Source organism: Thermomyces dupontii, assembly GCF_041956625.1.
Source record: "Thermomyces dupontii strain NRRL 2155 unplaced genomic scaffold VTN31scaffold_2, whole genome shotgun sequence".
Classification (NCBI taxonomy): Eukaryota; Fungi; Ascomycota; class Eurotiomycetes; order Eurotiales; family Trichocomaceae; genus Thermomyces; species Thermomyces dupontii.
In genome coordinates this window covers 2,618,555-2,632,915 of record NW_027192308.1, presented here as the reverse complement: position 1 = coordinate 2,632,915, position 14,361 = coordinate 2,618,555, and the positions used below count along the sequence as shown (strand labels likewise).

The 14,361-nt window shown below is 53.9% G+C and overlaps 4 protein-coding genes across 4 annotated transcripts; 1 reads left to right on the top strand and 3 right to left on the bottom strand.

Annotated features, from left to right (window-relative positions):
• Window positions 1-3,304: 3,304 nt before the first annotated feature.
• On the top strand, window positions 3,305-4,822 carry VTN31DRAFT_3343 (uncharacterized protein; the record flags this gene model as incomplete). The annotated part of the gene is made up of 1 exon (XM_069403612.1): window positions 3,305-4,822. One exon carries the CDS (start codon window positions 3,305-3,307, stop codon window positions 4,820-4,822), a length of 1,518 nt encoding a protein of 505 aa, XP_069262776.1.
• Window positions 4,823-6,484: 1,662 nt separating this feature from the next.
• On the bottom strand, window positions 6,485-7,673 carry VTN31DRAFT_3342 (uncharacterized protein; the record flags this gene model as incomplete). Its single annotated transcript, XM_069403611.1, has 5 exons — window positions 6,485-7,196; window positions 7,264-7,347; window positions 7,416-7,445; window positions 7,520-7,530; window positions 7,599-7,673. The coding sequence occupies 5 exons, from the start codon at window positions 7,671-7,673 to the stop codon at window positions 6,485-6,487; spliced, it is 912 nt and encodes a 303-aa protein (XP_069262775.1).
• A 441-nt stretch (window positions 7,674-8,114) lies between these two features.
• VTN31DRAFT_3341 (uncharacterized protein) lies at window positions 8,115-9,273 on the bottom strand (the record flags this gene model as incomplete). Its single annotated transcript, XM_069403610.1, has 2 exons — window positions 8,115-8,713; window positions 8,784-9,273. 2 exons carry the CDS (start codon window positions 9,271-9,273, stop codon window positions 8,115-8,117), a joined length of 1,089 nt encoding a protein of 362 aa, XP_069262774.1.
• Window positions 9,274-10,519: 1,246 nt separating this feature from the next.
• Window positions 10,520-13,588, bottom strand: VTN31DRAFT_3340 (uncharacterized protein; the record flags this gene model as incomplete). The annotated part of the gene is made up of 2 exons (XM_069403609.1): window positions 10,520-13,354; window positions 13,436-13,588. 2 exons carry the CDS (start codon window positions 13,586-13,588, stop codon window positions 10,520-10,522), a joined length of 2,988 nt encoding a protein of 995 aa, XP_069262773.1.
• Window positions 13,589-14,361: the final 773 nt, after the last annotated feature.

Genomic DNA, 14,361 nt, shown 5'->3' with positions numbered 1-14,361 from the left:
GGAGCCGAAACGGCCGGCAGGTTTTCGAATGCAGAGCCAGGGGACGACCAGGGTCAGAATGCCGTCGCCATATGCCGTCTAGAAAACGTGCTCGGACGGAAACTGCCGAGCGGACCGATCGGGAGGTATGCGAAGCCGTCCGTACCTTAGGACTTAGGTAGGTAGGTATAGGCTAGGTAACTCTCTGGAATGTCTTGTGTGCAGGGCTTATCGGGGGGCCCCAGACGAGGGTGGGCAGCCCCGGATTGCTGGTCGAATTTCGCCAAGGGTGCGGTCTCTGATCTTCTCTCCCTGTCAGATGACACTGTCCCACGAAGGCAGTCTGTCTCAGACTAAGTTCAGAACCACTGTGGTGGTGCTGGAGTTCCCATAACCCTCCTCGAAAAAAAAAAAAAATCCCAACCTTGAAAGTTCTCTTGAGTACCTGTAGGTAGGTAGTAGAACAGACGGCGGGAATCTGGAAGGAGGCGATGCTTGGGCGGGTGTCGCAAGAGAGGAAGGCACGCACTTGCCCTGTAACTATGTACTCCGTAGGCAGACAAGCATGAACCTGGACAGCCCGGGCGAGGTTGGAGGTCTGAGGAATGGATTTGCCCGAATCGGGTTTAGCGCGGTTGAGCAGGGAGGGTCGATGAGGCGGCAGATCGGCGTCGTCGATTGGCTGGCCGGGCATCCCAGGCTTGGCGAAAATGGGAAATGCCTGGTGGGGGGCGTGCTTATGTCATCCTCTGCTATCTTCCAGTCTTGGTGTCTGGTCTGGGGAAGCGGGTCCAGCAGCAAGGGACTCCCGTGAGAGCCGTCAAGCCGGAGCTCTTCTGTATGTAGAGCCGTTGTGTTGGCTGCAGTGCCACTCGAGGTCATATCGATTGCGCCTCATGCATTGAGCAGAGTCAATGTCGACGGTTCTTCTAAACTTAGCACCATCTCCACAATTTATGTACTAGGTAACTACTACCTATGTACTGCAAAATCGGAGCGCTGAATCCTCTGCTGCATGTCATCTCTGCGATCGATCTACATAACGTCGATCTCCCTCGCTGCGAGATCAATCTAAATAATGGTCTCCGTCGCAACCCTGCACCTCTGGACCCTGGCCATTTCTGTCGTCATCGAGGATGGACTTGCTTGCCATGCATGATTCCTTCAACGTGGGACGACAGACGTCAGCCATGCCGGATCCCACAGCAATCGCTCAGGCCCTGGGTTGGAATGCTCGACTGGCAGCCTGGGGCAGACAGGCTGCACAGGCTGTCATCACGAATTTCCTGAACGGATGGAAATTCCATACATACTTTCTCAGATACGACTAATACAACAACAGCCGAACCCCGATGGCTGGCAAGCAAGAGCCCGCCAGTCAGAGCAAAGGAGCGTTATCAGCCACGCGCAAGAGCCTCAAGGAGGTGGGGGATGGAATCCGATCGGCCAGGCGGCAGGCCCAAGCTCCTCGCTGCTACTACCCTGACTTGCAGAGCAAAGCGAAACACGGAGATATCTCAACCAGGATTGTAGACCAAGCCTCCTCTAGTCCGGACCGTAGGTACGCGTAGTGAGTCAGTCAGTCAGTCAGATCGACGTATCTCCGGGGAAGACCTCCCGAAACCAATCCTCAACGAGTCCTCCGGATGAGACAAACGCATGCTCCTTGTTTTGCCCGTGAACGCAATCGATCGTCCGCGGGCTGGTCACCCTCCGGCATTCTTGCTGCTCGGTATGACCATCTGATCCCGTCCATTCACGGCCACTGTGCTTCTTTCTTATGAGTCATTCGGCAAATGTTCATGCGATACGCACCATGAACCGCAATCAGGCTGGGTTGTGCGACCTGCATTTCTACTCGTGGCCTCTTATAGGCCAAACCCCATGATAGTCCTCGACCGTGAACCTTTCCTTTCTTTCATCCTAGGGTTGTCGCGTCCCCCCGGGGCGTGTCTGCGCGGCACGAGGGGCGCTGCAGATAGAAGCAATACCAAGTAAAACAGGAAAATTTGCCCTACCAATCCGCGATCGACGTCGTGCATGACCCGCAGTCCGTCATGTCAAATGAGAGCTGCAGGATGTCGACTCGGCGTGGCTAGTTTAAAAGCTCCCGATGCCCTCGCGCGGGCAAGACCCTGCAGAGATCCTGCTTTCTCCTCCAAACTTACCTAGTACCTACGTGTTCGCTTTGCATTCGCAGAACTGCTCGTGGCAGCTTCCGATCGCGATCTGTGATTGCCGTCTTTCTCTCACCGACTCGACCCTGACCCTCTCCCGATCTGCCCACGGGCCGTGATTCCGTAACCAGTTCTTGCGCTGGAGCAACTCGTATCTCGGGCGCATCCCAGAACCACGGTGAGTCTCCAAGCTTTTTTAGCTTTTGTTTCCCGTGTTTGGTGTTTGGTGTTCGGTCGTTCGACAAAGTGATCGGAGCTGCCTGTCGGCGGCCACGGGCCAATGGCGACGGGCAAAGGGAGGATGACATAAGCAGCACATGCGCTCCTCTTGTTCTCGTGTCGGTGAGGGCGCGCGCGGGCCCCTCTCGTCTCGGCGCCAGCGCGATTCGCCTCTCACCGCCCTCGCTTGCTCATCCCCTCCTCTGCTGCCCTGCGCTTGCGCCGCTTTGGTCTCTCTGTTGAGAGAACTTTCGCTGCAGTTGGCCTCGATTCGGCGCGCTGCTTCTGTAGCTACGGGTTTCTGCATTGCTGCATCTGGATTCTTCCTTCTCGCCACCCTCCTTGGTCCTGGCCCTGACCCTCTCGCCCACCCCCTCCACCTCTTTGATCCGTTGTTCCCCTGGCGCTTTCATCTGTTTTGTCTTGTTCATTCATGGTGTTGATCTGACCGTAGCGTGCTGTCCAACAGTATAGCAATCCTTCCGGGATTGATCGCGCAGGAGGGCGTCGCTTGGCAGTCGTGTCCAACCATACATATTCAACATTCCGCGGTTGAGGTGCGTGTTCAATCTTTGCCTAACCTGGCACGATGAACATCACTGCAGAGAGACTTGGCTCTGCAGCCTCCCCGATCTCTGGATAGTTCGCTTGCGCAGAACCGGAATGGTGGAGCTGTGGACTAACTGGTTGGTCTTGTCCAGGATACGCCTTTGATACTCCACATCGACGTCGGCGCCTGAATGCGTCCCGGTCATTACAGGACGTTCCATCAGTCTCTTCCTTTGCCGCTTACTTGAAGAGTCCTTGAATCGAGTCTTGGATCGAGCTTCGGTGGATTCTCCGAGGAGAGAGGCTAGCGCCTCGGCCGGTACGATTACGACGAACGACAACCACAAACCATCAATCTTCATCACCGTCACCATCCCACAATGACCAGCCAACAATTCGACCACAACTTCTCAAGCTCTAACAACAACCACAATAACAACACGGAAGGCATTGACCCTTCCGAGTTGTCCATGCAGGGCGGCATGTTCATGCCCTATTCGTTCGGGTCCCAGCAGAACATGTCGTCGGTGGGTTTCAACGTCGGAAATTCCGGGATCGATACGGATGAGCTCCTTGACCTGGATCTGAACGGTCAGAATGGCATGCAGCGTTCCGATGCTTCCGGATTCGTCCAGGACCAGCATCCGGACCAGGGACTCTCCGTGAGTCATCAGAGCATGATGACCAACATTTACTCCAACACCCCGGAAGGTGCTCCCATCCAAAGCCCGTTTCTTGCCAGTAGCTTCAACTACGATCAATTCAATCCGATCAACCAGCAGGCGCATGGTACCCCGTCGCAGACGCAGAGCAGCCAGTTCGAACAGCATTACTTGAGCGCCAAGGCCCGAACGAATCTGCAAGTGGTTGATCGCTCGTCTTCGGATGGCCTCACCCCGATGACGCCCAAGACGCCAGCGTTGGGGGCCCTGAGCCTAGGAACTCCCGAGTCGGGCAGCTTTCCCAGCCAGCCCATTCGGACCAGTAACCTGCACCATCGCCATCAGAAGACGCTGTCGAACCAGTGGGATGGTACGCCTGGAAGCGTCCATTCGTTTATGGAGTCTCCGATCTCGTCTCCCGGGAACCACTCACACCATGCCGGGATCTCCGAGATCCTGAAGTCGGGTAAGCACGCTTCTTTGCCTACAAAGGTCGACGCCCAGACAGCCCAGGCTCTTGAGTCGCAAGAGGCCAAGCGTCGGAGGCGACGTGCGTCCCATAACCTGGTGGAGCGCCGGCGTCGGGACAACATCAATGAACGGATTCAGGACCTTTCGCACCTGGTTCCCCAACACCGCCTCGAGGATGAAAAAGTCCGAAAGCAGCTCATGAACAACTCGGCGTTGGCTCAATCAGGGAACACAAATCATTCCGCCACTTCGCTTCTCGCCGGTGGCAGTGGCCGTCGGGCGGCCGGCAATATCACCATGGGTTTGCCGATTGAAGAAAAGGAGAAGGGACCCAACAAAGGTGACATCCTGAACGGCGCCGTTTCCTGGATGCGTGACCTCATGTGGGCTCTGCATGTCAAGCTCCAGCAAGAGTCCGAACTTGCAGAGCTGATCTCCAGTCTCGGTGGAACATGGCCGTTCGAGCAGACCGAAGAGGAGAAACGGATGCGTACGGAACTGCTGGACGCCATCGAGAAGAACGATCCCAGCACGTTCACCTACAGCCGTGGCCCCGGTAGTGGATTGCGTGTACCCAAGCATACAGACTTGGCGGGTGAGCCACTTCCGCAGCAGAATGGTTCGGACCAGAGTCCTGCCTTCAGCAACGGGAACAGCAACAGCAATGGCAACAACGGCAATAATTCGCAGACGCAGTTCTGGAACAGCTCCGGCCATGCTGGGATCAGCTTCAAGGAGGAAGACGAGTACCAAATGATGAACTAAAAACAGGAACTCATCTTCCATGAATCTTGCATAGTGCGGCGCATGGCCTGATTGTTTTTCTATGTCTTCTGGAATGGATATACCGGATTGTCGGGCTTGCCATTTGTCTTGGGTTTTCATTTCCTCGTTGACTGTTCTTTCTGTCATGGTTTGCTGTGGGTGACTGGAGTTTATGGGATACATCATATGTCTTGTTTCTATGGAATGCGGTAGAGGTGAGTGTGTGAATTTGTCTTGTGCAGTGATTGATACCCCCGTTTGATGTTTTGACTGGCTCTGTCCACAGTTTATTATTGTGTTGTCTAGTATCTTTACTGCTCCGTTAATATGTACCAGCTCTTGATACAGGCTTGATTTGGTTCACGTTCTGTTGTTCCCGGAGTGTTCAGTTGATGCATGTGCTCACTGATTTGTTGAACCATACACGATGTTGATCGAGTACCTACCTTACAGTATTTAATCAATCCTGTCATGCATTTATAGGCAGGTCCTGCTTCTCATTCAGAGACCGTTCAAGTAGTGCCTCTCATTACCTACTTCGAGCAATTCGACCTATCGCTGAAGTAGCCGGCACATCAACACAGAGAACGTCCCGTAAACGGAACCGGAATTGCTTCGCTTCATCCTCTCGAGTCAACCGGCCTGGTTCACAGATATACGACACACCTACAGCCTCAATCCAACCTGGAAATTCTAGGCGTTGGCGGATCCGGTCAAGTCTCCAAAGTCGATGAGCATGTCGTTCTCAAGGCAAGTCGAATCTTAGAGCCGCCGCCGAACGATGCTCCGCCACAGGACCGAATAATGACCGATACTACTTGCTCGCCTCGGATACTTTCTACCACTTCAATTGATGCAGGACGAGCGGGCTGTGTCGCGACTTCTGGAACCCCGAACATTGTACGATTCATTGATACGGACCATCCCGAGGGAAATCTCACCCTGATGATCCCGTCCCTGTGAATCGGCTTCCAAAGACTGTTTCAGGAGGCTTCAGGTCTGTTTGTTTGCGATGGGGTCTCTCATCTATGTACAGGGTGGAGCACGGGGCCAAACCGAAACTGTCCATGAACGACCGTGGATCTTTGATCCTTCCCGAAATTTGAACGGGACGTGAGGGCCCTGGTACGGCGATCCGAAAGGCGTGGTTAGGACAGTACAGCTCCACAAGAGAGATGTTGAAGGATATCGAATCTTTCCTTGACGATCAGAGCGGGAGTGCAGGCCGCTCCGTTTCTGTCAAAGTTGCAAGAGAATCATGGAAGGATCGAGCCAGGCAGTGGAGGGAGCAGCGGGGAAAACAATAGTAGCAGCGTTCATGGAACTGACAAGGTGAGTTCTGGTTGGGATATGAATGAAGGGAGAGTGTTTGTTGATTACAAGCCACCGTCATCGTAGGCGTTGCGGTACACTCAGCAAGGGAAACAGTATACTACTACTATAGTTTTGCGAATGTATAACGGATCAATAGCATTTTGATTAGAGATTGACTCATGAAAGAAATGCTTTGATCATGGCATTATTCGCAAATGTCTTCGCGTCAATTCTATATCCGATATTTTCTCCCATTCGAAAGGGGTAAACACACGGGGACGGATCCGGCTTGATCGAGGGTATCTATCTATATTTCTCTTCTTTTTTATTTTTACTGTTCTCCTTTATTTATTCACCCCGAACCCTGCGGAAAAAGTCCATCACGCCGGTAAAGACGACCAGGAGAATACCTCCGCCGGGACCCAGCCGGAGCACCTTGGGGATGAACCCCTTGTACAGCGCGCCGAAGCCTTCCTCGCGCCAGACGGTGAGCACGGCGGGCCAGGCCCAGTTGTACTTGGGCACGGTGCCCGCGACGCGCGGGCTGTTCTGGATCCGCGACTTGACAACGTCCATGGGGGTGTTGAAGATGGTGCCGATGGTACCGCCGATGGAGCCCGCGACGAGGTCGTTGATGATCTGCTGCTGACGGTTGCCCGGCTCGGGCTTGGGCAGCTGGCTGCGGATCTGGAAGATGGAGCCAAAGTAGCCGCCGTTCCAGAGGATGTGGCGCCAGAGCGTCGACTCGAGACCGTTGTACAGCGCCAGGGGACCCTCCTGCGCGACGATCTTGCGCACCACATCAATCATGCCGTTGTACTTGTGCGCCTGCGCCTTGTCCTGCAGCCGGATCTTGACCAGCTCAAAGGGAACCACCACGAAGGACTCCGTGGCGCCGGCCGTCGCGCCCGTCAGGATCGCCAGCGGTTGCGTTTGCTTCTCCACGCCAAACAGATTCCGGTAGAACGTGCCCCAGCTGTCGTTTGCGGCGAATTTGGTCGCTCGTTTGGGAGCTTCCATCAGAATCGGGGCCGAGATACCACGGTACAGACGGGAGAATCTGTTCCTCTTCGGTCAGATCATCGTCGCCCTTTCGGTCTCTTTTTTTTCTCTTGGCTCTGCCCTACCCTTCATTCCGAACAATCTTTTGCAAGCAGTCAAACATGCCCTTGTATGCCTCCTCGCCGGTTCCGGCACCCTTTTGCAACTGACTGGTTTTGCGCGGCGGCGTGTTTAGCAGGGTGCTGCTGTGTGCGAGGTAGGAGGAGCGACAACATACACTCTTGTCTTGACCACATCCAACGGATACCTAGCGGCGCAGTCAATCACTACTCTATCCACCACGATCGCACAATGTGCGGCGGAGTAAAAGGCCCAACGTACATCACCAAGATCTATATACGCGCAAATAAAGCATCATGATCAGCAAGCGACGTCACCAATGCCGCCATTCGCGACTCACTTCGGACACGCCAGCCACCGCGCCAGCGGTGAACTGGTAGATAAAGGGCAATGGCTTGGCCTCCTTGTTCGACATGGTCAAAGGATCTAAGAGGGTCGGGTCGGGTCCGGTCCGATCTCGCAGGGGGGAGTTTTGGAAAGGGAAGGGGAAGAAAGCTGCACGCGATGAAAGTACTACACAAAAAGCTAGAAGCGAGCCTGCGAGAGAAGACAATCGCCCCGTCCCGAAGAAATGACAATGATAAAATAGTTACGGAAAAAGTAAAGACGTTGGTGAATCGGAACTTGTGGTTCGGAAGCGGGCTCACCGGCGCTGTTGTTGGAGACCTTTTTTGGAGTCGATTTTCGCGTTGTGGAGAAGCTGTGGGGAATCACGTGATGCATCGGATCGGATTCCCCGCGACAGAAACATCGATTCGCCCGCCATCCGATCTTCCTTCGCTTGTCGTCTCCGTTGTTTGAAAAAAAGGTGTCGAAAAACTATATAATTTACAAATCCTTGCGACATGCTCCAATCTTACAATAGATACATCACGGTGATGAGTACAAGAGTCAGCGACAGAGGATAGACTCGCATGTGCGTCGCCGCGTCCTGCTCCATCTTCGCAACCGTCGATGTCGCCGTGCCCGAACCCGAAGCCGTACAGCTCTCCCTCCCGCATGCAAACCCACTGGGACAGCATCCTCCGCCATCCGACGCCGCGCAACTGAACCAGCCCGTGGCGCAAGGGTTGCTGGTCGTCGCCGCGTCGCCCGTCGGTACCGCGACGGTGACACCATTACTGTCGACGACTGTGACGGATGAAGTCGGTGGGCAGGAAGTCGTGTCGCAGTCTCTTCCGGTCCGACAGCAGCCGCCTTGATACACCGCCGAGCAGGCGTAGAACCCCGTCGGACACATGTCCGGCCCGGTGATGGTCTCCGTTGCGGTGACCGTGCTCTCGACATCGGTCGTGGGGCGCATCGGCGGTGATTGCTCTTGGGAAGACGTCGTCGTTCTTGTCGTTGTCTCGGTTTGAGATGACGATTCTGACGACGTCGTTGGCGTGGGTGAACGGCTAGTCGAGGTTTCCTGGCTCGTAGTGATGCTCCGCGTCACCGTGGAAATGGACACACCTGAAGAACAAAGAGTTTGGATCAGCTCGATCTGGGGTCCAATTGAATGGTAAGAGATGGTCCTACTCACATCCTCCTTCCACACATTCGTATCCGGGAATACAGCACCCACCCCCGAGGCTGCTTGGGCAGCTGCCATAGCCTTCAGGACACGCACCGATACCGTCAGAGCAAGACTTGCCGGCCGGACAACACCCGACCAAGGACTGTCCTTGGGCATCCTCCACCTCTTGACAAGTATCTCCCTCACCGCAGCAGGCATCTGACCGGCCAATTGAACCACAACTAGACATGCCAGAGGGACACCTAAATTCCCTCTTGGCCAACCCTGCAACCTCGCGTCTCACAGCGCCAGAATAGAGCCGTCTCATCAGTTGAGGTATTTCCACTTGCTCGTCCGTATGAAGGAGAAAAGCAGGTCGAAATAGCGTATCATCGGACGCTGCAAAAGCATCGTTGATTCCCCCAGGGAGTATTATCCCGCTTGCATTTCCCAAGCCCGGCGCATCCTCAAACCTCCAGTAATTCAAAAAGAATTTTTCCCCTTCGTCATCGCTCATCTTCCGTACGCCAATGATTTTCCGTTGTCCGGTAGCATCTTCTTGCCGTCGAGCATGATCAAAAGTAGTGGTAGCATGGCCATCGCGTCCGACAAGCTCGTGCGCAGTGACAATCTGCACAGCAGGACACAACAACAATAACCCTGTTAGAACGATAATTCCAGGTCGAGATGTCCAACAAAGCTTCATCATGGACGCAAAAATCATCCAACAATCCCGCTGGGGGTATCCTCGTTCCTTGCTCGAAGAAAAGAAAACTCAAGCCTCCAGTGTACGAGGACTCGTACGTCATGAAACTTCGTAAGCCAAGTTTATTTGCTATCAGCGGCGAGCTTTGCTTGATAAAAATGAGCGTCATATCATAGTAGGTAGCGCAGTTCTTTTTTTTTTTTTTTTTTTGTACTAGAAAGACAAGGAAAAACAAGTACCAGCAATGAGGCTATCTATGAGTTGTTAGCCTACATCATCATGCGTGCTGCCCCTGCAGCCCAAATGCTGTGGCTGGGAATCCTGATCAATTATCTGATGTCTTTGCCGCATGATAAAAGTCGAAAAGGTGAAGCTGTGGGGCTCGATTCACTTCACACCTTCCATATACGGTGAATATGTACTCGGATAACTGCAGCACCTTTTACTACGCTCAATGTGCTAAATAAAGTAATCATCCTGATAAGTGCAGTACCTCTAAGATTCAATCCTGGTGCAGATTTGTCCGATGTGTACAGTGTGACGGCAATGATCTAGATTGAGCAGTTGTGATGCAGAGACTGACTTATGATAAGAGTGGTTGAGTACATGGGAATTGTACTAATCACTAGCTGAACTTGCTGTCATAGCAGGACATAATGGGGTATCCTCAAGCATACATGCCATGATCATCGCACCCAAAGGATCGGCAGCTGTAGAATACAGCAGTGCCAGAGCATATAAATGTAGAGAAACAACATAGACACAATCTGGTATAGGCGGGTATCACGTGTATTGTATCCACTGCAAAGGTACTCTGTACCCTGTTCACCACCCAACAACCTGGCCGCTCGCGATCGAGAGAGGTCGATAGAGATGTTGATGGAGAAAAGTCACGTCGGCTATCGAAGGGCCAATGCCCTAGGAGAAAATGGAGGCCAACCATGACCTTCGGGTGCCCGAAGACCCTGAAGGCAAAGGAAAATGAGTCAGATTATCGCGAGAACGCACACCCCAGTTCCTTCAAAAAAACCCCCATTCACTACTGAGAAAAGTAGATCTACCTACTGGCAGACTCCGGTGCATTTTCTTCCTTTTCATCATTAGCATTTGCTTCGGTTGAATTCTCGTCCTTCGAAGGTGGACTGGCAGTGTCTTCCTTCTTCGGTTCGGTGGTGGTCTCCGCTGCCGGTTGAGCTGAACTCCCTTTGGCGGCTGCGTCTTCCTTTGCCGGGGGCTCAGCGATTTGTCCATGCTGCGCCTGCCAAGCCTCTTTTCGGTTTCGCTCATCCTTTGCTCGGCGCAGTCTTTCCGTCTCCTCGATTCCTCCACTCTTCTTCAGTTTTCCTTCCTCGACAAACTGTCCCAACTCTTTCTGGAAAACATCGATTCGTCGAGCTTCAAGTTCCTTTTGGCGAGCCTTCTCCGCTCGTTCAATGGCCTCCAAACGTGACTCGTGATTTACTTGGAGAGCACGAACTTCGCCCAGCACACTATCCTTCGCTTTCAGGGGATCAACGGTTGGATCAACGGGAAGGTTGCGAGAGGCGCTGCGGAAGGCGGGTCCTCGATTGGCGCCCTGCATATTCTGCTGGCGCGTGGCCTGCTCAACCAGAGCAAACGTCTGCGCAGCCTTCTCCAAGTCGTCCTCCAGGTCAGCCGCGAGATCCTCCTGCATCGTAAGCTGGTCGCGTTCTTCGCACACTAGCTGCAATTCCTTTTCCCAGATCTTGGTCCAAATTGGTTTCTCGCGCTTCAGGAATTCTTTCATCTTCTTCACATCCTTAGTAACAGCAGTGATGTCTTTGCTAACTGCCTCAAGCCGGTGCGGATGAGGACGCACACCACGGCTAACCACGTCTTTCCGAAGATCCTCGACCAGATCTTGAAGATCGTCGACGCGCGCAACCAACTTCTCGGACTCGTCACTGAGTTCCTTCTTACCAGCATTGATGCGAGCGCGTCCCGCATCGCCTTCGTAAGGAGCGGTTGCAACCGACTCGGCGGCCGACTTCACACTCGCCGCCTTGGCACGGATCTTGTTCATGGACGCGGCAATATCGGAGGTGAAGCTGGAGTAAGTTTGGCGCAGCACAGCGAGATCCCGACGAAGGCTCTGGATTTCCTGAAGCTGATCCTCGCCCCCCGCCCGACCATTCTGGCGGCCCACTGCCGGGGACGCTCGCCCATTTGGAGAAAGAGAGGTTGAGGGTGCTGCGGCAAGCCGAGCCATTTCTTTGGCCGTCTCCAATTGGCGCTCAGACATCCGCTGCATAATTGTCTCTTGCCCGTCCACTGCGGTTTTGAGGCCGTCGATCAAGTGGCGGATACTGTTGAGCCCGTCGTCAAAATGACGCTTGACTTCATCAAGGGCCTCTACGTTCAGCACCAGAACAGAGCGATCTTTGACGTCGCTGAGGTCCTCCAGCTCGTGGCGCACGCCCGAGATGGGGTCTTGAATGTAGATTTCGGGCAGGTCACCGTGCTGGTGCGTATTCCAAGCGAATTTCTCGATAAAAGCCAACTGGAGCCGCCCAAGAGTCAAGCCTGTCGACCCTTCTGGAATGACATACTTTTTGATCTTGCTCTTGTACTGCAAGAACAGCGTGAGCTCTTTACCAGGGGAAGGGGACTGGTCGGGGATGAAATGCTGCGAGTGCGGCGGCGTCGAGAATGAAGCGGAAGGATCCTTGTGGTGTGGCTGCGGTGTGCCCGCATCGCTCCTGCCGTCCGGACCCGTGCTCTTTCCCGGGTCAAACCCCTCCGCCAGACCGCCAGAAGAGCCATCTTTGCCAGCGAGATCGTGATCAGAGCGCAATTTGTCCGTCGGTGTCTTCGCTCTGGGACTGCCTCCTCCTTCGCGAGCTTCCGTCGAAGCTTCGACACGAGGTTTCGCGCCAGACCGATCGCCCGGTTCTCCGGACGACGGATGCTCTGGCCCTTGCACGGCGGTCGATCGCTGTCTTCCATGCACGTAGGAGCCACGCAGACGGACAGCGTTCAGCGATTCTCGGACATCGCGCCCGCGGTTCGATGCGGACGAGGGTTGGCTCGGCAGAGGCACACCGTTCGCAGACGTGCCAAGGGCCTTTTGTATTTGGTAGGCCGAAAACCGGCGCGATGCCCGCCGCTCCAACTCTCCACTCCGTTGTAGAGCCCCGATGGCATCATCCTGTTTCGGCGGGGGTGGGGGAGGTGGAGTGTGATAACTGGCAAAATCCGAATACGGAGATGGAGTAAACTGATGCTGTGAAGCTGAAGTAGACGTGGCTGGAGTGGACTGAGCACCCATTAATGCCTTTTGCGCTTCACGCCTTGATGCCTCCCTTTCCGAATAACTATTTCCCGTGCGGTCACGGGAATAGGAAGATTGGTCCTCCAATGAGCCGCCACTCCCATAGCGCCGGGAAGAAAATGACCGCTTATGGGGAGATTGGGGCGAAGTTTCATCCGATGCATTGGCAGGACCAGCTTCAAAGCTGCCGACGCTACCCATGCTGGCCTGTCGTCCGTTGGCTTTACCTTCCTCCCGTGTCTGACGTGCCCGCAGCCGCGCCTGCTTTCTCTTCAAGCCATGCAGAAGGTTGATAATGATATCACGAATCTTTGGTAGGTATCTATCCAAACTCTCCCGCGATGCCTCCTGGCTCAACGTATCTTCGAGGATGGTGCGGAGAAGATCTGGAACGGGACCCAAATCCGAAGTTTCCACGCCGATCGAATTGAAGGCCCGGCAGGCGAGGTTGAATTGATAACCAAGTTGCACGTAGACATCCGACACATCGGTCTCCGAGGCTTCTTGACAGGACCATCGCGTCAGAGTCTCCAAAAGCTGTTTTGTTGCGACAAGGAGATGTGTGACGCTCTTCTCGATCTGAGACAACTGCTTATCGGGCTGGCCGGCGACGGTTAGCTTCAATTCGGGCTTCTTCGGACGCGAAACAAAAGTCGAAGACCGAGCATAGGGAAAACGTACCACGCCCCGGGCCTGAGAACGCGATGAGCTTGACGAGCTCCGTGGACCAGATGCTTGGGAAGCCATGGTTCCTGACGTGCTGCTTCCCACTGTCGACGTGGAGTCGGTTCCCGCAGGACGCTGATAATGAGACCGAGGATATGGCGACTGCATGGAAGTCAAAAGTACCAGGATTTGCTAGGTAAAAAGCAAAAGAGCAAGGATGCCTTGAAGCGAGCCCCCAACATGTGTTTCGTCAATGCTCTGTGGCCTGCAGAAATGCCCTTGGTTGATGTGAGCGGCTGAAGCGCCTCGGGGCCCTGACGCCCTGTGGGTCACGGGTGCGTCTTATCTAACATTACCTAACATACGCTAGTCTCTTTTCGGTTAAGAGATTGACATTTTCCTGTCTTTGGTTAGTCTGTGCTAGTTATACAGTTAGATATTTTGGTTATGTACAGAACACATGACATAACCCGGTTACAGCGAGTCACGAATTACGAAACCACACCAGCTTGTTACTGGAGCCGGAGTTAGGGTTACAGTGATCCTTGCCTGGAGGATGTTGATGATGCAAGCAGATCGTCTGAGAGCTGGAAGATTGCCCATTTCAAGTGCTCTTCATAAGGACAACCATTCAGAAAGGGATGTGCCCGGCTCAAATCTCGATCCGATGGTCGATGCTTCTCCCTTGTAACCACAAGTAGGCTACCCATTGGGCACGCAACAACGCATACTATTAGGTCTTGCGATTTTTGATGTAAAATATCAAGGCATCATCATGCCCTGGGCAGTATCATAAGGTTGGAACAGAGACAAGCTTAATCTGAGGCGAAAGGCATCATTCTAGGTCCCTGGGTAGATCAGCTTGATTGACCGAAGAACAACCCAAAGTCGAACCAAAAACACCTTCAAGCCAAACCATCAAGTTCCCAACGACTTGACTG